At 40.1% G+C, this 21,731-nt stretch overlaps 1 protein-coding gene across 2 annotated transcripts in view; it reads right to left on the bottom strand.

Annotated features, from left to right (window-relative positions):
* Positions 1 to 1,609: 1,609 nt before the first annotated feature.
* Positions 1,610 to 21,731, bottom strand: part of PTPRO (protein tyrosine phosphatase, receptor type, O) — a 278,428-nt gene continuing 258,306 nt past the window's right edge. For both annotated transcript variants that reach the window (XM_011954422.1, XM_011954430.1), the window contains 8 exons: positions 20,816 to 20,906; positions 19,644 to 19,720; positions 18,941 to 19,075; positions 17,964 to 18,086; positions 12,880 to 13,034; positions 10,359 to 10,494; positions 4,882 to 5,002; positions 1,610 to 3,862 (listed from right to left, as the gene is read on the bottom strand). In XM_011954422.1, the coding sequence (XP_011809812.1) occupies positions 4,898 to 5,002; positions 10,359 to 10,494; positions 12,880 to 13,034; positions 17,964 to 18,086; positions 18,941 to 19,075; positions 19,644 to 19,720; positions 20,816 to 20,906 (822 nt within the window). In that variant the 3' untranslated portion in view covers positions 1,610 to 3,862; positions 4,882 to 4,897. The remainder of the gene's footprint in view (positions 3,863 to 4,881; positions 5,003 to 10,358; positions 10,495 to 12,879; positions 13,035 to 17,963; positions 18,087 to 18,940; positions 19,076 to 19,643; positions 19,721 to 20,815; positions 20,907 to 21,731) is intronic.

Genomic DNA, 21,731 nt, shown 5'->3' with positions numbered 1-21,731 from the left:
TAGCATAGCCTGTTATTTTCCCACATTTCCGGTGGATCTGGTGACCATGTCTGGACAGCCTTCAGCCTTCTGTTCATGTCCCTCCTCTAATGCAACTCCCAGAGCTAAACCTTATACTCCATCTTTAATCCAGTGACCCACCAGGAAAAGGCCTTGTGATAATCACCAGATAAAACTAAAAGCAAAAATCTTACTCTTCTGGAAGGCCAGGGGTCAGAGATGTCACAGCTGAAACTTCCTTCAAATGGTTCCAAATGAGGCTATGAAAAATCAGGGGTGGAAGTTTGCAGGTTTTGCAGGTTATATTTTGTTGCTTTATAACCCCTTTGGCCAAAGTGAATGTTATATTCGATGATGGGCATGGCTCTTGGACTTCATCCCTGTGCCAAGTACCAGACTAGAGATCTGTGAGCTAGGAAGCAAGCCAGCTATTTGAAGCACATTACATCAGACATTTCCTGAGGTGTAAAGGAAGGCCTCCTTGCTAGAAAGCAGGGAGAATTTTGGCTCATAGAGATTGGACTTAGTAACTTTAACTTCTTGGCTAAGAGCCAATACTCTAGCAAGCAGCTATCAAGTGGCCTGCAAAAAATTTGAAAACAAAGTCCCCGATCCTGCTTTGCCTGTTGACACCACAGCCTCCTTTGAGAGCTGTGTCACCTTTTTGAGAGTAGGAACAGTTTTTAGGAAAGGAGATACATTATAAAATCTGACATTAAAAAAAAAAGTAGTAACTTTTCTAATTTTACATTTTGGAGGCAATGTTGTCTTTACAGTGGGAAATTGTAGACCCTGAATTAAAATGCTTTTCCAAAAAATGTTGTCATCCGTCCCTCTTTTCAAGTTAAATAAAATCATCATATGAAGTAATGGATATAATGGTGTCAACTATTACATTAATTAGATCCTAATGGTAGTTTGTCAATTAACTTCATAAATTATCTTTTGCAGCCAAGGAATTTGATCTCAATAGCACTCAAGGCCTGGCATGGTGGCTCAGACCTATAATTCCATCAGCACTTTGGGAGGCCGAGGTGGGTGGATCACCTGAGGTCAGGAGTTTGAGCCCAGCTGGGCCAACAAGGTGAAATCCCGTTCCTACTAAAAATACAAAAAATTAGCTGGGCATTGTGGTGCGCACCTGTAATCTCAGCTACTCAGGAGGCTGAGGCAGAAGAATCACTTGAACCCGGGAGGTGGAGGCTGCAATGAGCCAAGATCACGCCATTGTGCCATTACACCACAGCGGGGGACAACAGAGAGAGACTCTGTCTCAAAAAGAAAAAATAGACTCAAAGTGAAATGTTTCATAATGCTCAAGTTTTTAGATCTTTTTGTGTGACATACAGGCTATTATGAATACATGCGCTAAGGGCCCTGTGTTCTTTTGGAACAAAGCACTACTCAAATGAATTTTTAAAACCCTAATTAATAATGCAGAGGCTCTGGAACCCTCCCTCCTGAATGCTTAAAGTTGGGTCCTAGTGTGGAAACAGAGCTGGTTAGAGTAGCTTTATGGAACATACACGAGAGAACAGACACGAAGCACCTTTGGGTCAATTATCATATCCGATACTTCTTATACCTGTTTCTAGATATGGAGCTATGATTAGGTCATTCTTCAGTTTATTAACTGAGACCCAGGAGAGATAATTCCAAAGTCATTATCAGGATTAATCAAGTATTTTGATAGACTGATGCCTTTTCCATCATAAGCTCTACAAACTGAGGAGGAACAGTGGTCCAGTGAACAGTGTGACCTTCCTGTAGTTTTGACTATGAGCTTTCAGTCTAAACTCTGGATACTTCCTCTTTCCTTTTGGGAAAATTGATCGGGCACTATTCGATCCCTACCTTGATGGGGTGCTCAAGAAAAACATAAAATATTTATAAAGTGCTTTGTTTCATGGGAAGCAATGTTTCAGGCTGCAAAACTTTTGTACGCTCTGAGCTGCAGTGTTGGAAATGTATTTCAGCTTACCATACATTGTATCAGCTCTTCCAAGGTTGCACATTTCACTCATGACTGTCCATGTGTGAAAATCTAAGAATGTCACACATCCCTTTGCCACCTTTCATTAACCATGTTTGTTCCTGAGAGTGGTGTGATATGTTATTAAAATGTCCAAAAAGGGAAATAAAGGAGTGGGGGGTGAGAAGAAGAGGAGGAGGTGGTAGCAGGAAGGTGAGTAGGAACTGACAATCCCTGAGGAGCCCAAGCTGTTAACCTGCAGGGTATGGGCATCCTCTGCCATTCACCCTGCAAGGTGAAACTGAGACTCACTGGCCAGATCTTGCAAGAAACTCTGCCAAGGTCTGCCATGGCCAAGCCTTCTCAGTGACAAGAGACGGTGGGGTGCAGAGCTGTTCATTTGGCATCCTTCACCATCACTGAGGTCACTGATAAAATATTAAGCTGATCTTCTATCTGTGGCTTCATGAAGATGATCAGGGATGGAGGGAAGCCAGGGGAAGGGGCAGTGTCAGGTGCATGAAGAGGAGCAAAGCCTTCTGGAAGCACACACATGGAGGCTCACAACAGCCACAGCTGCCACGGGGAAGCAGCCAGTTTGTGTTTACTTTCAACTCAAAGTGTTTTCTGTTGTATATCCATGTCCTCACCTCTTATTTATCAGGAAGTGACACAAAGTAACAGGTTTCACAATGCCATCAATGTCATTTTGACAGCATTCATGTCACAATACACAATCATGTACTGTAATTATACAAAATCCAAAGAATAAAATGTTACTAGTTACACTCGTTAAAATGAAACTGACAACCAAAAGAATAACAAAACAAAGAGAAATCTCTGCCAGAATCCACAGAGACATTTGACAATATTACCCAAAAAAGTGGAGTCAAATAATTGTCCCAGCATGCTGCAGTTCATTGCCATAACTTCATAAATTCCCAGCTCTTTGGGGGAAAGAAAGTGCGTTTTCACAGCCTATACAGTTCTTAAAGAAATAGCTCTCACATGTATGCAGGTCAACAGAACAAGGAATGCAAAGTCTAGGCACCAAGATTGCTCAGACAGCAAGGGAGTTTAGAGTCCGACTTGACACTCTTCTGAACCAGATGTGGTTTCTCAAGAAAGAACCTGGACAGTAACATTAGTCCAAAAGGGCCAAAGAAGAAACACCAACTGTTAATACGGAAGAAAACCATCAAGAACTAGAACAGTTAAGACAAATTTTTTTCTACTCTACTTTGAAGTTGAATTATAGCTTTTCATATTTGGAATAGGAAAAGATTACACAGTTGATCTGTGGGTAGAACCCCTTTCTTCCGTGTCCAACCTCCCCACTCCAGATCCAGTGATGTTGGAGTACAGATAGTGCTGGCTCAATTTCCTTGAAGCAGAATGACCATTTCTTCTTGTGTGGCCATGCTTCCTTTCAATAATGAGGTATAATCTGATGCTAACAATGCCTGTTCCTTCCTGGGTAATGGGGCTGATGAATGGTGTAGGCAGAAAACAATTCAACTTTCTGATAAGAATCACACACATACAAAAATTATTGCACTTAAAAACAAACACTTAAAAATAAAAAACTCAGCCCAACCAGCAAAGGGCCAACGAAACTCTTCGGAAGTGCCGTACTTCCTGCCCTTTGGAGAGCGTCTTGACCTTCCTGATGTTCTATTGAATTTGGTCCATTATTAAATGTCCCGAAGTGAAAGAGTCCAAAAAGACACTGTAGGCTCTTTAAGGCTAAGTCTTCCCGGTGCTTTTGTGAGATAAATTATCTCCTTGGCCACATATTACAAAGCAGGGCCTCTTTTTAGAATAATGACTATCAGGGCCCCCTAAAACGATCTGGAAGCAAGGGAGGATGGGTGCACATCATGTCCTCTCCTGTGAATGAGACAGAGAAAGACAGTAAGCAGCCTGGTATCACGGCAACCTTCTCCTGCTCCACCACTGCTCTCACTATGCTCAGTCTCACAACCCATGCAGATGTGGGTTGATCTGTGTATCTTTCTCTGTGTGCTGCCACCTTTCTGTGGGTCTGAATGTCTTTCCGTCTCCCAACAAATTTGTTTCTCTCTTTCTTTATTTTTTATCCTTCCTGTTCCATTGTGTGCTCTGTCTCCCTTGATGGATGTACAGGTGCAGCGCTAATCCTATCCTGCTGTCCGCTGGTCCATATGCTTCCCAGACTTTCATGATTCTCCCATCATGCACCACTGTCCTCTCATTGACTCCTCTCCTCCCAGTACAGTCAGACACTCTACAGTCCGTTTACTGAACTAAATGGGCAGATTACTGTTACCTCAGCCAAGATTACTTACACCTCCAAAATCTGATCTCCTAGTCAAAATTGGAGTAGAAGGCATTGAATATGTTACAAGCACCTTCATGAAGCTCAAGTAGGGGCTCACATAATAGGAGAGATCAAGGCATTTTCAGACTCTGCTATCCTGAGACTCTATTGTCACTGCTGTTTTTGGTTTTAGGAGTATCCAATCCAGCTCATGTCTTTTTGGTAACCCCTTATACAGCCCTTGTAATCAATAAAATATTTGCACAAGATATTTAGATAGATTTGGATGGTAGTATCCTGATATTACAGGCACAGATCCAATAACAGAATAATTTAGGGTTCTGAGTAGAGGGAATGGAGGTGAAGTCATCATGAGGTGCAGAAACTCCTGTTTGTTGCTACCACCAACCAAGCTGCATTGAAACTCAAAGATCTGCTACAGTACTTGTTTCTCCCTGTGACCACCCATGTGAAGCCAGGAGCTGGGAAGCAATACTCATGTGAAGTCAGAGTCAATACAAATGGCTACTGCTGTCTTTTGTCCCATCCATCACGTCCCCCTCTAATAGTTCTAAGACTGAGCACTTGTGGCGAGCTCTTCTCCACTTACTGCTCCGGATTCTGAACTAGGACTTGCTAACATTCTCGTATATGACATCACTGATGCAGAACTGCTGCTTCTTCTTCATCCACATCAGTTGCACACACTGATGGATAAAAATGTACTGCTCCTGGAACAAAAGACAAAAACAGGTTTCAGAGCAGATATGTGCAAAGACATAATATTTTATACTATGACAGTTTTAATGATCAAGATCTGGTGTTAAAGGAAACCATTTTCATTATTTACAGAGATACGGTTTTATAACTAGAAAATCCAAGAGAATCAACTGTAAAAGTATTCTGATTAATAATAGAGCTTAGAACATCATGGCTTTTCTTAAAAACAGTGGAATTTTTTCCCCTAACTTTATTGCAGTATAATAAAAATTATATATATTTAAGGTGTACAATGTGATGATTTGATATACATATATATTATGAAATGATTACCACCATCAAGCTAGTTAACACATTCATCACCCCAGATTATATATATGTTTATATATATGTGTGTGTGTATATATATGTGTATATATATTTGTGTGTGTGTGTGTGTGTGTGGTGAGAACACTTAAGATCTGCTTTCCTAGCAAATTTCAAGTATACAATATGGTATTATGAACTATGTTCACCATGCTGTACATTAGATCATTATTAATGTTAAAGGAAATGAACATTCAATCAAATTATGGGGCTATTTTGAAAAAAAAAAAAAGGATATCCCCTTATCATACACCAAAGTAAATTCCAGGTAATTTAATAAATTGTCATTAAAAATATAGAGGAAAATATTGGTTAATTTCTGATTACTTTAGGAAAGGAATTTCTAAAATTAAGAGCAGTAGAATAAATTACAAATAAAAATCTCAATCTACTGTATATTTTAAAAAGTTAAAAAGAATAAAACATAGGGTAAACCAGAAACTGGGAGAGAAAAATATTTTCTAGAATTATGACAGAATATTGATACCTTTATTTTTGTGATAAAGTCATCCAAATCAGTAACATACAAATAGACAAATAAGTAAAGCACATCAACCACTAGGCCAAATATTCCCTGGAAGTTAGAAACTATGTATTTTTATTCCTAATGCCTAGCACTTAGCTTGTGCTTATTAAATGATTTTTGAAGTAAACTGAGGAAATATTAAAATATGCCAAAAATAGTCAAGTAATAAAAAGTAAATTGAAATCATTATTTTCTATCTATGTAGTGGACAAAGCTAAAAGGAAAAGATAATATTTAATGGTGACAAGTTTGTTTGGGCAGTCCATTTTACCTATTATTTGTGGAGGCAGAATTAATAAAGTGCTCATAATGGTGTGGACACAGATAATAGTAAAAAGTGGGAAATAATCCAATTTAATGTTCTATAAAAAGGAGATTGGTTTACGTATGCAATGGTGTGTCTGTAATGAAACATTAGGCTGTCCTTAAATGAGATTTATAGAGTTTTAGGTAATTTTTGTTACTATACAGGCTACATAGTAAAATCCTAAATGAGAAACTAGAATGTAAATAGAATGTAAAGTAATACATATATATACATACATGTACATATATACATATAATATGAGCACAATCATATAAAAGTTATACTTGAATGAAAGCCAGGATAAAATCACCAAAATTTTCTCTCTGCCAAGAAGGAAGGGTAATTTCATAGTGTTCCTCCTTTTTCTTTGTTTCCCAGAGTTTCTCTATAAGTAATACCACTAGAAATAACATTTAAATAAGATCCAGTCAAGATATCCATAGGATTTTAAGAAGTCGCCTGTGTAACAACTTCATACAAAAAATAAAATTAATATTTCAAACATCACTGGGTTGATAACCTGTATTTTTCAACATGGTTTGGAGAAAACGTATTCCCTTTTGTGGTGATGGTATCGGTGGCTGAGCTACCACTTGTGGTCATCACACATGGACACCCAATCCATTGTTTCTGGTATTATGTCAACACAGGGAATAGATAAGACCAGAGATTGCCTGGACTTTCAATCTGCATCTACTTAGTGGCTACATTTTGTATCAAAACAAAAAACAACCAAACAAAAAGACCACAAGGAAAGTAAATAAAGACCTGGAGAGACTTGTCCTTGAAAGTCCCTGAGAAATCCAAACTGCAGATCAGGAGGAGAGGCTGCTCAAAGCAAAGCCCCAGCTGACCTCCAGGGAAGGGTATTAGAGGAAAACCAAACAAAATATTTGGTAAAAATAGAAGAGAGGAGAACATCATTCATAAGTGACAGTTCACAGTTTCAAAGCACTTATCTAGGTTATCCTATTTCCCATCATGTCTACTTTACAAAAATGAGTGAAAGTTATCATTCGTGTTTTACAGAAGAGAAATGGGAGCCTTGAGAGGTGACATGACTTGTGCAGCAGTAAAGTGGAGACTCGGGCCTCCCCCCAGGGTCTGGCATTCTTTCTAAATACACCTCTGTTTGTGTGAAGAAGCCCATGGAGCGTGTCTGGTCAGGTGAGGAAGAGGAAGAGGGCAGGTCACAGTGCAGTCCAGGCAGCATGTTGCAATGACCCTGATATATGAACCTGGAGATATGACTCATCCTATGAGCTACTTCTGCAATTTTTTGGGTGAGGTGGAGTGGTGTAATCAAGGCAATGTAGAGAAGGCTGGAAAATTAGATACCAGTGACGGGAGGAAATATGGTCTACGTGGGTTGATTATATACATATAAACAAAGCTCAATTGGAGTTGAGAATCATTAGTGTTAGAGGAGTACTCTAGGATGATACATGTGAAAAGAATAAGCTGCTTTTTACTTTGTTCTTTCCTTGTTAACTGTTGTGACCTGGCAGCAGACTTTGAATGTGAATGGGCTAAAGGAGAATCTTAGGCAGATCAATCTGTATTCAAAATACAGGATGAACCATGGTGAGCAGAGGAACAGGGAAAAAATGAAAGTAAATGAACAAGATGTTCTAGACATAATTTAAAAGAAAGAAAAAAAACAGACACAGATAAATAACTGGAACTGGAAAACATCCACCACGAGGTCCTGAGGGAATCAAGGGTCAAGCAAGAAAAGTTGGAAAAAGTAGGCAACCCGGGGGACCTCTGCCCCCTTTGCTGACTTTGAACTCCTCATGAGAGTTCAGGGAAGGGACACTGTACTTTATTTTTTATTTAATTATTTAATAATTAATTTTAATTATTTTTTGTTGTTTTTCTTGAGACAGAGTCTCACTCTGTCACCAGACTGGAGTGCAGTGGTGTGATCTCGGCTCACTGCAAGCTCTGCCTCCTGGGTTCAAGCGATTCTCCTGCATCAGCTTCCCGAGTAGCTGGGACTACTGGTGGGCACCACCATGCCTGGCTAATTTTTGTATTTTTAGTAGAGACGGGGTTTCACTATGTTGGCCAGGATGGGGATACTGTACTTTAAAAAGGCTGTGTCCGTGGAGATATGCTAAAATGCATATCCCTAAAATGCTGCCATAAACAAATGAAACAACCAAAATTTAGGGTAAAACATTTAGGGAGAAAAGAAAACTTTTTTTGGCTTTGCGGGAAGTGACATGGTGGCTGCTTAATTACCACCCAAAGAGAGATAATGGCCCTGAAAATGGGATGGAGGATCTGTCACGTGAAAGAGATTAAGAATCTGTAGTTGGGAAAAGTAAAAAGCAAACAGGCCATAATTAAAATCTATGCAGTTTTTTGTTTCTTTGTTTGTTTTTTGAGATGGAGTCTCGCTCTGTCTCCCAGGCTGGAGTGCAGTGGCACCGTATTGGCTCACTGCAACCTCTGTCTCCTGTGTTCAAGCAATTCTCCTGCCTCAGCCTCCTGAGTAGCTGGGATTACAGGCGCCCATTACCACACCCGGCTAATTTTTTTATATTTTTAGTAGAGACAGGGTTTCACCATGTTGGCCAGGCTGGTCTCGAACTCCTGATCTTGGGTGATCTGCCCTCCTCGACCTCCCTGTAGTGTTGGGATTACAGGTGTGAGCCACCGCGCCCGGCCCCAAAATCTATTAAGTTTTAAAAGGTATGAATTAAGTAAATTGGGTAAACAATTCATTAAATACAAAATACTTAAAATAAGGTGTGGCTCTTTGAAGCTTGGAGATTCATATACATAACGTGGAGTTTTAATCACATATCAGGGTGCAAATTTATGGAAGTAAAAGCCAAAAACATGGAGTGATTAATAAAGCACTGTTTACTCACCAGATAGTGGACTCCTCTGGGAAACCAGACATTTTAAACTTACGATTAAAAAGTGATGTTGATGTCCCCACCACACTAAATTACCAGGCAGCATGACTGAAATCAAGAAAGTGAGGAAACCAATTGTACTTGCTTCCTAATTATCAATGAGAGGTCTGAATATTAACGAGGATAACTCTTTCCCAAGTGGTATGATCCTGCTGTAGCTCAGAAATGGATGCACTGAAACAGCCTTGCCAAAAGTTGGTGAGATAAGACTGGGGAGGTAGGAGGAAAGAAAAGCAAAGGGAGTGGGAAAGCAGAAACAGAGCTGAGACGGCCGCCATTACTCTGGGCTTTTGAAGTGATGCTGACATCTAGTGGTGCTGAGTAGGAAAAGCATGAGGAAGATCAAAGCATTTTAAAAATATCCTGATACAGGTCAGGCCAGGTTGTGTTCTACCCAAGTGTTCCACCCACACACACTCTTTGAGAAAAAGGATTGCTGTAAGACTGAGGCTAAGAAGTCGCGAGTATGGCTGGGTGATGAGGCTTGTGAAGAAGCTGTTGTACTTGGGTTTTTGCGCCCACAGAGGTACACACCCACGGCTGATCTGAGGCAGGCAGTGCTGTCTGCCGGCGTTGCCACTCCAGACTAAGTGCGTCCTCAGGCTTTCAGGGAGGGAGGACTTGGGAGAAGAGGAGGAAGACGAAGCACATAACACTGTTGGATATTTCAGGGGATGTTTCCATGTTGTTAAAATAATAAATCTTCATCACTGACATGAAGGGAACAGGCAATGCTGGTAGGTTGGGGACTGGGAATCTTTAAAATCATAAAAGGGACAGAAAGCTCAAATCCAACTTCTAATCATCATGAAAAGTGAATTTGGGATAGAGTCACATGGAGGATAAACTAATGACAAATGTATTGAATCAAATTCAACATTTCAAATACAAATCAAATTGCACCAGTTCTACAGTCTCTATTTGGTGGCATTTACCCAGGATGGCTGTTATCTGCAATTGACTCTGAGTCTGTTCAAAGAAGTTTTACTCTTAGGAATCTATCCATGCACTCTGAATTATGATGCCAATAAAAGTGTAATCACTATACACCAAATGGTTTTCTGGAGGCTAGTGTCTATTTCTTTTATGCCTCAAAGCCGTTTGAGCATATACAATAAGAAAATGGGAAAGACAGAGACAAAGAAGTTTGAGAGAATTGTGTTGAAGCATACCATTGAATAATGGTAAGTTTTTCAGTCCAGGGAAAATTTAAAAATGCATATAGATTATGTTCCTACCTCTGTCTGTACCATAGACATCCGGTATGACCTCATTTCTGACACCAGCCCTAAGATGTCGACGAACTCATGATCCCGAATGTGCTGCAAGAGCCTGTCCAGGGCAATGAATGTTCCCGTTCGTCCTACTCCAGCACTGCAAAAGAACGTTCCGATGGCACATTATTCAGATGGTCCTTCTTTTTTTTCTCTTTTTTCTTTTTTGAGACGGAGTCTTGCTCTGTTGCCCAGGCTGGAAGGCAATGGCGTGATCTTGGCTCACTGCAACCTCCGCCTCTTGGGTTCAAGTGATTCTCCTGCCTCAGCCTCCCGAGTAGCTGGGAATACAGGCATGCGCCACCACGCCTGGCTAAGTTTTGTAGTTTTAGTAGAGATGGAGTTTTGCCATGTTAGCCAGGCTGGTCTCGAACTCCTGACCTCAGGTGATCCTCCCACCTTGGCCTCCCAAAGTGCTGGAATTAGCGGCGTGAGCCACCGCGGCCAGCCCAGATGGTGCTACTTTACTGTTGAAATAAAATTGATGATTTCTAAAAAACTACAAATAGTACCCTTGTGGAAAAAAGAAGTCTAAGCTCCTGACAATACCTTCCACTTAACTGATTTTTAAGTATGCAGTTGTGGTTGGTGTTCCTTCTAATGTCACATTTCTGACTGTCATGGCTACCTTCCTGAGAGAGATTTGCACTGCATTGGCCACATCCTTTTTCGGGGTCTCTGCTTCAGGAGAAAAGTAGGGATTCCACGTTGAGTACCCTCGGGAGCTGATTTCTGCATTCAGAGAGCTGATACACATAATACCGTCTTTTGAACACCATCAGAGTTAAGCCCTCAGACCAGCTCAAAAGTCCCGTTGAGATGTCCATACTCTAACTCTAGCTCTGGGACCACAGAGATTTGTGTATCTTCAACCCTAAGTTCAGTTCACCACTCCAGACCTGTCTTACAGCACGCCTGCCCTTTTAGTGGGTCCTGAGCCTGCTTCCATCTCACAGGGACCTTTGAAATAGTTACCTTAAAATCACATGAAAAATATGGACCCAGTCTCAGCCAGTCCCCCAATCCCAGTGCTCAGGGCACAGGTGGAAGTGGACGGACATGCGCCGGCCAACTGCCCTTCACAGTCCCTAGTTCTATGTGTTGAAGTCAGCCCTTTTTTTCCTTCCAATCCTCAGCAAAGAGCCAAATGACTCTAAGCTTTGAATTCCTGTGAAATGATGGGAAAAGAGAAAGTTCAAGCCAATTATATGGAGTTTGCTAGAAAAATCCCACTCTATAAACCTTGAGTTTAAGGTTGCTTTTTCTACTGGACAACTCTTCCCTCCCAGGATTTCTCAGATAAAATGATCTGCCTCTGAGTAAGCGCCTATAAAGTCATATCCAGAACTGCACTTACTATCTTCCATGAAAGGAATCCATGAGTTTGACCCCAGAGTTGAACAGCTTCATTTTCTGCTCTTGAAAAAAACCATTTTGAGAATAGATAATCTTATCTGCTAAAGCACATCCTTTAACCTATGAATGCCTACAGTGGATTGATGGCAACAATATCTGCCCTAAACAGAAACTTAGTAGTTTATGAAGCATTTTCCTTTCCAGGGAGATGCATACTCCACACAAACACACATGAATGCACACACATACATCCTCATTCTAGCCATTCTAATTCAAAAGGGCCAAGGCAGTAGGTCTGGGATTGTAGATTTATTTGCTTAGGTTGGCATGGCTGCCAATGCTTCCCTTCACATCTTCATCCCACTGCCACCTGACATATGCCATTGGAGCATGTTTATGTCCCCTATTCTTTTGAGGTTGCATAAGGATTTTACAGCAGTATTGTATCATAGAGATAGATTTTGATGGAGCTCTGTTCGTATAGTAGGAAGAACAAATTAAATTTAATGATAACTGTTCCTGTTGGGAATTAGTGTGGACCCTGATTTTTTTACATCCCATATCCTTTTTCATTCTACTGTCTGAAAATTTAAGAGACAATGCTGAAGAGGAACCATAGCAAATATGTTTATCTTCATAAGCTGAATATTTTCATTTTTTCTTTTCTTTTTCTAGTTTTTATGTCTATTTATATAATGTGGAGCTGTGATCAGCTTTCTATAATTTGACCTTGTATTTGTCCATGTTGTAACTACTCTGAATCCTTGATGGGGCAGGATAATATCACATATTAAGGGCACGATCTTTGCAGATTGGCATGCCTGGATTCGAATACTAACTCCTCCATGTTCTGGTTGCATGAACTTGTGTGAATCCCTTAACATCTCTACCCTTCTCTATTTTTTTTTCCATTTAAAAATGGGAATAATAACATCTATCTTATAGGGTATAGATACAAGAAAGCCATAATAAATATTGTATATAGTAAGACATCAATTAATCATAGTTTAAAAAATCAGAATTCATTTAATTTTCAACTAAATCTGATAAGGGCTTATGGAATGGTGAGTTATTTCCCTTACAGAATCAACTCCTAATATTTAATAGACTATGCAGTTGATGAGGTTACCTGCAGTGTATAATCATGGGACCTTTGCTCTTGGTAGCTTGCTGTCGGACCATGTGTACAAACTGCAGGATACTTTCTGCAGTATTTGCTGTGGGCACACCATGATCAGGCCATGCTGTGTAGTTAAAATGCATCACATCCTGCATCTCGTCAGCCTGTAGAGAAAAAAAGCCAAAACAAGCATTAATTTTTCAGTTCACTGTTAGGATGGCCCAGGACTCCACTAGCGATCACAGGTTAATCATGCAAAAAGGTAGAGCCATGTTCCACTCCTGGTCAATACACTTTCCTTCCTTTCTAGTTTTGAGCACTATATCTGGCATAAAATAGGTAATGAAAAAAAAAAACACACTAATTATATAAAGCTTCAAATAGTAGGATAAGTAGGCTAATCTATACCTGTGTAATTAAGGACAAAAGCTTAAGCAGATTAGGGTTTGCATCCTGGCTCTGTCATTTAGAAGCTACATCAGCTTTGGCTAATGAATTAAACACTGTAGAAAGTGCTGTTGGTGCCCTTTAGATACCTTTGCCAGCCTGAGGCACACTTTTCCCAGTTGCTGCTAACAGCACAGCAGTACCCATCTCTTGATAGTTGCCTTCCACTGCACAGAGGGAAAATGCCTAGGAGGTTGCATTCTCCTGCTGAGGGCAGCCCAGAGCTAATGCCCGACTAATTGTGGGGTACAAAAATCCAGCCTCTTTCAGAGTGAGACAATACCATGGTGCTGTTCACGCCCCAGCATTGTTTGTGGGATCCAGCACAGGTGAGACTTCAGCTGAATTCTCTGTAGGGCTTCTTCTCTATCAATCTGCTTCCCTTGCTCCCTTATGGGATTTCCCCAAGAACGCACTTTCACAAAATCACGCATATGAGAATCCTTGTCTTGGGCTTTGATACTAGAGGACCCACCTCACTGAGCTTCAGTTTTCTCATATCTAAAAGTGGCCTAATGATACTTATAACAAGAGTTGTTGTGTGGATTAAGTGTAATCATGCTTGTGATATTATTATTTACTAGTACCTCCTTACTATCACTCACTGTCATCCAGCTCCATGCAATTGTATGGTTGGTTCTGGGAATCCCAGTAAGTGAGTATAACTTGTACATGTATCCTATTCCTATTAACCCATACATCAAATATATTGTTGTTCCCTCTGCACTGAGTACATATTAACTAGAAGGTGGATCTTTCCAGATCAATTCTTTTTAGTTCCAACTAATTTGTAAGAGTGATATATTCTCCACTTGTTATCAACTGTCAGAAATATCCCAAACCCAGGCTTCATGAAGGTCTGATTCATCCCTCATTCCTCAAACTTGTGAAGAGCCTAGAATTCACTCAGAGGATGGAATACTATATCCTAACTGCGAAGGAGGGAAGCTTGACCTCGCTGTCCGTTTTGAACTAAGGTTTAAGTTCAGGTATTAAAAGGGAAATGAATTCCAAAGAGTCAGTGGTCTTAGGCAGAAAATAAATGTATAAAGACAATTCATAAATAAAATGTATAAGTAAATATGTAAGATTTATTTAAATATACATAAGTTATTACTTCCCCTACACCCATTGTACCCTTGGCAACTAATATATCCCCAGTAGCGTGCAACGCCTCCCCTACTATGTTGAAGGATTCTGGCTTAGACACACAGAACATGAAGTCTACAAAGACACTGGCTACCCTCACTGCTCTCTTCAGGAAGTATGTTGAGAAACTATCTTGGGCATAATGAACTGTGCAGAATAATTTACTTATGCAACATCAAGAGGATTTAAGAATACTCAGCCACCAGAAGACTTTGGTTGCCAGGGAAGTTCAGGAAAATGCTTGCCCTGTTCAAATGCCGATCATAATTTGTATAACACGCGTACATTGTAGCCAATATATATATTCCAGTACAGTTGAGGTGAAAATGTATTCAGTTAAAAAGTGCAAGGTGGGCCAGGCACGGTGGCTTATGCCTGTAATCCCAGCACTTTGGGAGGCCGAGGTGGGTGGATCACAAGGTCAGGAGATCGAGACCATCCTGACTAACACAGTGAAACCCCATCTCTACTAAAAATACAAAAAAATTAGCTGGCATGGTGGTGGGTGCCTGTAGTCCCAGCTACTTGGGGGGCTGAGGCAGGAGAATGGTGTGAACCCGGGAGGCGGAGCTTGCAGTGAGCCAAGATCATACCACTGCACGCCAGCCCAGGCGACAGAGTGAGACTCCATCTCAAAAAAAAAAACAAAAAACAAAAAAAGTGCAAGGTAATTTAAAATCATTTAAAATCAGGAAATCATTAAATTGTAGTTAGTTTCTCCGCAGCTACAAGGTAGGGGTCCTGGAACTGGGGTCAGCCTGAATAGCAACCTGAATAGCAAGGCACAAAGTCCCTGGCAACAAACATGTTTTTCATGATCTTTAGTCTCTAGCTCTCACTCAGTTCGTGCCAAGTTCCAAGTAGTAGAAAGTGACAAGTTGTGTGTTATGGTCATTTTTCTCCTTTCTTGTTAAAGGAGAAAACTCTTCTGTTTTTATCTTACTTAGCTATTCCTAAATTTCTCTTACCTTGAGTTCCTTATTTATGTAATTTTATCTTTTTGTAATTGGAAAGTTTCCACATGTCAAAATGGAATGGATAAAGAAGGGTATAAACAAAAAGATGAAACAAATTGAAAAATATATTAATTAGCACAGCACAATGTTCTTTGGGCAACTTAGCCTTCATTGTAGCAGCTTAGCTTTTAGATTCATCATGCTTATGGCCAAAAGGGGGCACTCTGGTACCAGATGCTTGTAACAAGTAAATTCCTTATGTTTTATTCCTATTTTTCAAGTCCTTCACATGCTTGCCATTGAAAGACAGGTCATCATTTCAGACCAAGGAGAAGCAGCATAGTACTGACCCTGCAATAATCTATGTGACTCTTCCTTGTCAACAGACTAGGCAGTGGAACAGATCCTATTTTGTGCTCTGAAATTTTTTCTCCTATGTGCAAACCTAGGGACAGATTCGTACTGTATTTGGTTATCAGTTTGCACTGGCTTTTCAATTGAAATAGCTAAGAACAAAAAACAGAGTTCAAATGGCATACGGATTGACAAATATTTTCTCTGATGGAAAGTCTATTGATGCTTTACAAGTGCCTTATTATTTTTGAAATAACTCCTTTATTCACTGATTTATTCATTCCACAGGAATAGAGCACTTGCTTCTGAAACTCACAGTATACTAGGGAGGCAGACACAAAAAGCGAGAATTGTAACTATCTATGGTGTGCTGTGATAACGCAGCTTACTTGAGACTGCCCCAGTGGAGGAAAGGGCTAAAGGTGTCCGAGCCCAGAGAAGACTCCACAAAGGAGGTGACACTTAAGCTGAAACTCTGCATTTGAGTAAAAAAACATGCTTAACAAGGAAGCAATGTGAATTTCAAACGACTGAAACAACACAAAACACAGTCTGTTAGAGTTATACGGGGGTTTGCCTAAAGTCTCCTGGTCATAAAAGACATTGTTAACTGCCAGTTAACAATGATTAAGAAGTGATTTATCTCTTGTACATATCAATTAGTAGGCAATATCAAGTTCTTACGTTGTATTGATATGGGCAATCTTTGTTTCCATTGCCTATTTTAAGGGTCAGCAAACATTTTCCGCAAACAGACAGTTAGTAAATATTTTAGTTTTTGCAGATCATATAGTTTCGGTTGCAACTACTCAAGCTTGATGTAGCACAGAAGTAGTATAGACAATTCGTAAACAATGCAGGCTGTGTTCTAATAAAATGTTACACATGGACATTGAAATCTAAATTTCACATAATTTACATATAGTATTTCATATAAAATATATTTTTTTGTTGATTTGTGTGAGTGTGTGTGTGTGTGTGTGTACACAGAGTCTTGCTCTTGTTGCCCAGGCTGAAGTGTAGTGGCACAATCTTGGCTCACTGCAACCTCCCCCCACTGAGCTCAAGCAATTCTCCCACCTCAGACTCTTGAGTAGCTGGGACTACAGGTGTGTACCACTATGCCAGCTAATTTTTGTATTTTTAGTCAGATGGGGTCTCCCTGTGTTGCTTAGGCGATCTTGAAATCCTGTGCTCAAGTGACCTGCTCGCCTCAGCCTCTCAAAGTGCTGGGATTACAGCATGAACCACCATGCTCAGTTGATTTTTTTTCATCCATTAAAAAAATGTAAAAACCATTCTTAGCTCATGGGCTTTATCCAACAGGCAGTGGGTAAATTTGTTCCACAGGCTACAGTTTGCTATTTCCTTAACTATTAGAAAGGATTGTTTCTAAGCAGGGAAGAACATCTCAGTGAGAACTTTCCTATTCAATTTTGTCTTCATAGAGAGCATGTTCAAGTGGAGAGGGCTATTAACAGTAAAATCTCTACATTCTATAGGCTGAAGTCAATGGCATGACTTCGATTGATGTTAGCACCTAAGTCTGTCACAGAAATATTCAGCGTTTGCTCAGAGACTTGTCAGCAGAAAGGTGGCAGGCCTTGTGAGAAAAACAGACTTTTTTTTTTTTGGATGTGTTATCAATCAGAAATCAATAGCCCTTCAAGAGTGATAGGGAATTATGATTAATAAGACCTAGAAGTACCTTCCAAACAATGAAAACCAAACCAGAACAAAATGAGAAAAATCAAACAAAACCCAAACTAGTAACTCATGGTTTCATTATTTAATTTAAAATGTAAGTGTGCCTTACAGACCCTAATTATACTCATATATGATTAATATAAGTAATGAGAACACTTCTGTCCTCAATGACGCCTGATAAGCAATGATTAACAGTGTCTTCTATGATCCTGAACTAATTTGAGATGAACTAGTGCATCTCAAATTAGTTCAAATTAGACTTTTTACTGCATCTTCTCAGCCTCTCCAGAACAACCATATCGTCCCCACCATCACTGATGAAATGGGGAACAATGACACTGAAGGTGGATTTTTCCTCTTAAAGGAGGCAGCATTGCAAAGCTCGAAGTGCTCACTGGGGCGGTCTCCCAGCACTTGCCCGGCGGTGGTGGGGTAGGCGGCAGCACAGGGACAGCACCTGCTCTCTGCTTGGTGACTTACATAGTTGATCCGGAAGTGTCTACAGGCCCAGTCGTCCTGCTCTTCCTCTGAAATCATCTCCACAGTGATGTCTCCGTAGGCTATAGGTTCTTCCGTGAATGGCCAGTAATGGTCACATTTCACCTGGAGCAAGGACAAAACAATTTTTTTAAACAAACAGGCTAGGAAAGAAATTAAGTCTGTGCTCACTTAGGGAAAACAAAGGTATTTGCCTGTGACGAATTAGATAGGACTGTGGTGAAGATGAAACGTAAAGCAAATACAATCGTTTTTGCTACATAGTGTGAATTCTAATCACATGACTTGGGTCATTCTTATCATACCTAACTAAAACAGAGTTGAGGGGTCAGGGGATAAAGCACTCAGAACACCCCAGCTACTTGGGAGGCTGAGGCAGGAGAATTGCTTGAACCCGGGAGGGAGAGGTTGCAGTGAGCCCAGATCGCGCCATTGCACTCCAGCCTGCGCGACAGAGAGAGGCTCTGTCTCAAAAAAAAAAAAAAAAAAAAAAAAAGCACTCAGAACGCGTAACATTGTTCCAGGAATATAATTCTCTGTAAGCCTTGGTTGCCGAAACTGCCGTTAGTAACTTGAAACCAGTGTTATCTAATAGCAACTGAAACAACCTGCTGCGACTCTGAGACTACTTTTACCCACCATCATCCATTCACCAATACGAGCTTGCCAGCTCCCCAAAACTTTACTAGTGCTAATGAACTTTCCTGCAAAACAATATGCAGTATTTCCCCTTTTTAGAAGACTTCCAACCTTCTCTTTTTTCCTTTGAACACTGCAGAGACCACCAGGTCTGTGTGTTTGCCCCCAGATTGTAATTCTTGCTTCCCGAATACAATGTTTTAAATTTAGCGCTTTGTCTCTATGTTTTATTTGACATTGAAAACAGCAAGCATTTCATCAATGGCAGAGGCTGTAGCAGGTTTTGCTGCTAAGTGGGAACTGCTTCAGTAAGTACGTACCCTCCTTTTCTCATTACACTGAGTGAGCATGACAATAATCTGAGACTTCTGTTGCAGGACCATCTTCCAGAAGTCATTTCTGGTTTCAGGCAGTGGCCCCTGGGTGGCAATATACTCCTGGGGTGAGTTGTATCCCTGAAAGATAAGTGACAAAATTATCACCTAACCAGCCACTGTCAGCACCAAATGCTGCTCAACGCCTATGGGAAAAAAACTGAAAATTTACTGGTGATAAAATTGGCAAAGGATCACACACCTATGTAACGTTTTCTCCTTTTTTAATCAAAGAGGCTATCAGAGTAACTGACCATAATTAGTCTGTGTTATTGTAAGCATTGTTCTCCAGAAGGCTGCAAAAATCACATCCACACCTTTTTATGACAATAATAACGATCTTTATATTTTAAAAGTGCAGGTGTTAGCGTGGAACCCTTTGAATTTGGTTGCTGAAACTGAAATTTAAACACAAGATTTAAACACAAAGGACCCTTTCACTGGTCCTTTATAAGGAAAGAGAAACATTACTAGTCTATGGACTTTTTTTCTATTCTTTATTATGAAATGGGGTAATGCAAACTTTTTAGAATTCAATTGCTGGGTTGGGAATGGCTCTCTTTTGAACTGTTTGACACATCCATATAGCCCTGCTAGTCTTTCTCTGGCTGGGTTAGCACTGGGGTGCCTGACTTTTTTTTCTACTTACAGGAATATAGTTGGCATTGATGTAGTCTGCACCTTCCTCTTCGTTCATGGAGACTAATCTCACACGGCTGAAGTCATCTGTAGAGAATAAGGAGAGAAATGTATTAAAATTCAGGATGGAAGGAAAAATTATTTTGACCCTCTCTATCCAATATTAAGTTAAATCAGTCAGTGACAGAGTAGGTAGATAATAATTTTTAGCCCGATATTTTAGCCATTCTTCAACTTTAGTTTGTTGTTTAAATAAATAAGTGAATATCTTCCAACCACTATTTTTTTTCACTACCAGCTCTCCTGTCCTTGAAAGAATTGTTTCCAGGATTGTTTAGGGGTTGTGCAGAGTATTTCAGGAACTAAAATATCTGTGAGACTGATTGGACTGCTAGAGTATGTAGCCTAAGCACACAGTTTTCATTTCACCTAGAGATGTCCAGAGAGTTCACTACTTTAAGGAAGCCTAGAGAAGAGGAGATGCATGGGTTTCTTTTGTAGGTGGACATTAAATGAAAGAAGTAATTTCTGAACTGTGGACAGATGTGAAGTGTTATTATGATAATACATCTAATTTCATCAAGAAACCATATCAAGAAGAGACTTCTCTTTCTAGAGCGTTTTCAGCCTTCCTTTTCTCACTTTTCCATTTGTGCCTAGCTCCCACAGCGTGTAGCAGAGAGAAAAGTGAAATCTAAACTGGAATGTATTTTAATTGTTTTGTAAGTACTTTATATTACCTTTTTTCTTGAATGTTGCTTTTTATTACAAAATGCTAAACAACTATATAACTTGTCAGAAGTTAGAGAAGGAATTTTAAGATATTGCATTGCCTTTCAATTTGCCTCTTTCCATTATCAATGAATTGACTGAAAATATTTTATGAGAGTACAAATGATCCAGTCCCCAATTTGACTATGGCTTTCTAATCTCTAAAGGGCCAAATGGTCAGTCTTTTTGTTCAGATACAATTCATTTAAAAGCACAATAATTAAATCTTCCTCCATATGATAAGATCTAAAGACATCAAAGCAGAGTGAGATCAGTGCAATCTCAGATGTGGCCTTGAGATCCAGACCACAGCTGGATGTGGTCAGAGACTGGTGAAATTGATTAATCTGCAATGACGGTCCTTCAACCCTAAAAAGACATGAGTAGGATTGGCACAATTGATGATCTTACATGGTAGGATGTTTGTGTAACGGTTTTTACATCGATTCAGTGGAAGATCTGCAGCAAAGTGTGGGATATCCAGTCCAATCAATTTCAACTCCTGCAAAGGACAGAGAATGGATTTGAGATTTCCACACATGGTGTGAATTGGATTATCGTTCACACTGGTTTATTGCTCACAAGCCCTTTGGTATATGACACTGCAGTAGCTCCCATTAGAGCCGGAGTGTACTCTTCCACCCCACTATTGTCAACTTGTTTTGGCCAATGATCGTAGGTAGAAATCAAGTCCAATCAGGAGCTTTCAATGCACTTGCTTGTTTGGTTTGCCCTCTTGGGTGCCTGCCATCTGCCATGAAAAGAACATGACCAGGGAAGCTGCTAGTCCCAGAATGAGGAGACACAGAGGGCAGACCTGACTCTGACCCACAGCCTGAAGCAGAACTGCCCCAGCTGTTCCACAGACCCATGGAGAAAAGTAAATGTTATTGTAGAGATTTTGAGGTTGTTTCTCATACAGCATTACTGTGGTAATAGCTATCTAATACAACACATAAATACCTTGGATAACTTAGTGGTCATTTGGAGAAGTAAGAACTATATGTATAACACTCAGGGTATGAAAAATTTGAAAATAAAAATGTTTTTCAGATTTTTAGAGGAATAGGGTAACTTAAGTTTATGAAATTTGTATAAACATTTCCTATTCTCTGAAGGAATCTATGTTTGTTTTTTTTTTTCTTGTAGACAATGAGCCTTAGAGAAAATAGTAAAAAAAGAGTAAGGAAGGAGTAGGGAACAATCTCCATGTTAGAAAGTATAGGATTAGGCCGGGCGCGATGGCTCAAGCCTGTAATCCCAGCACTTTGGGAGGCTGAGACGGGCGGATCACAAGGTCAGGAGATCGAGACCATCCTGGCTAACA

This window comes from Colobus angolensis, unplaced genomic scaffold (assembly GCF_000951035.1).
Source record: "Colobus angolensis palliatus isolate OR3802 unplaced genomic scaffold, Cang.pa_1.0 Scaffold11, whole genome shotgun sequence".
NCBI classification, from domain to species: domain Eukaryota; kingdom Metazoa; phylum Chordata; class Mammalia; order Primates; family Cercopithecidae; genus Colobus; species Colobus angolensis.
Note: the sequence above shows the minus strand (reverse complement) of the source record. Positions and strands in the feature narration are given on the sequence as shown.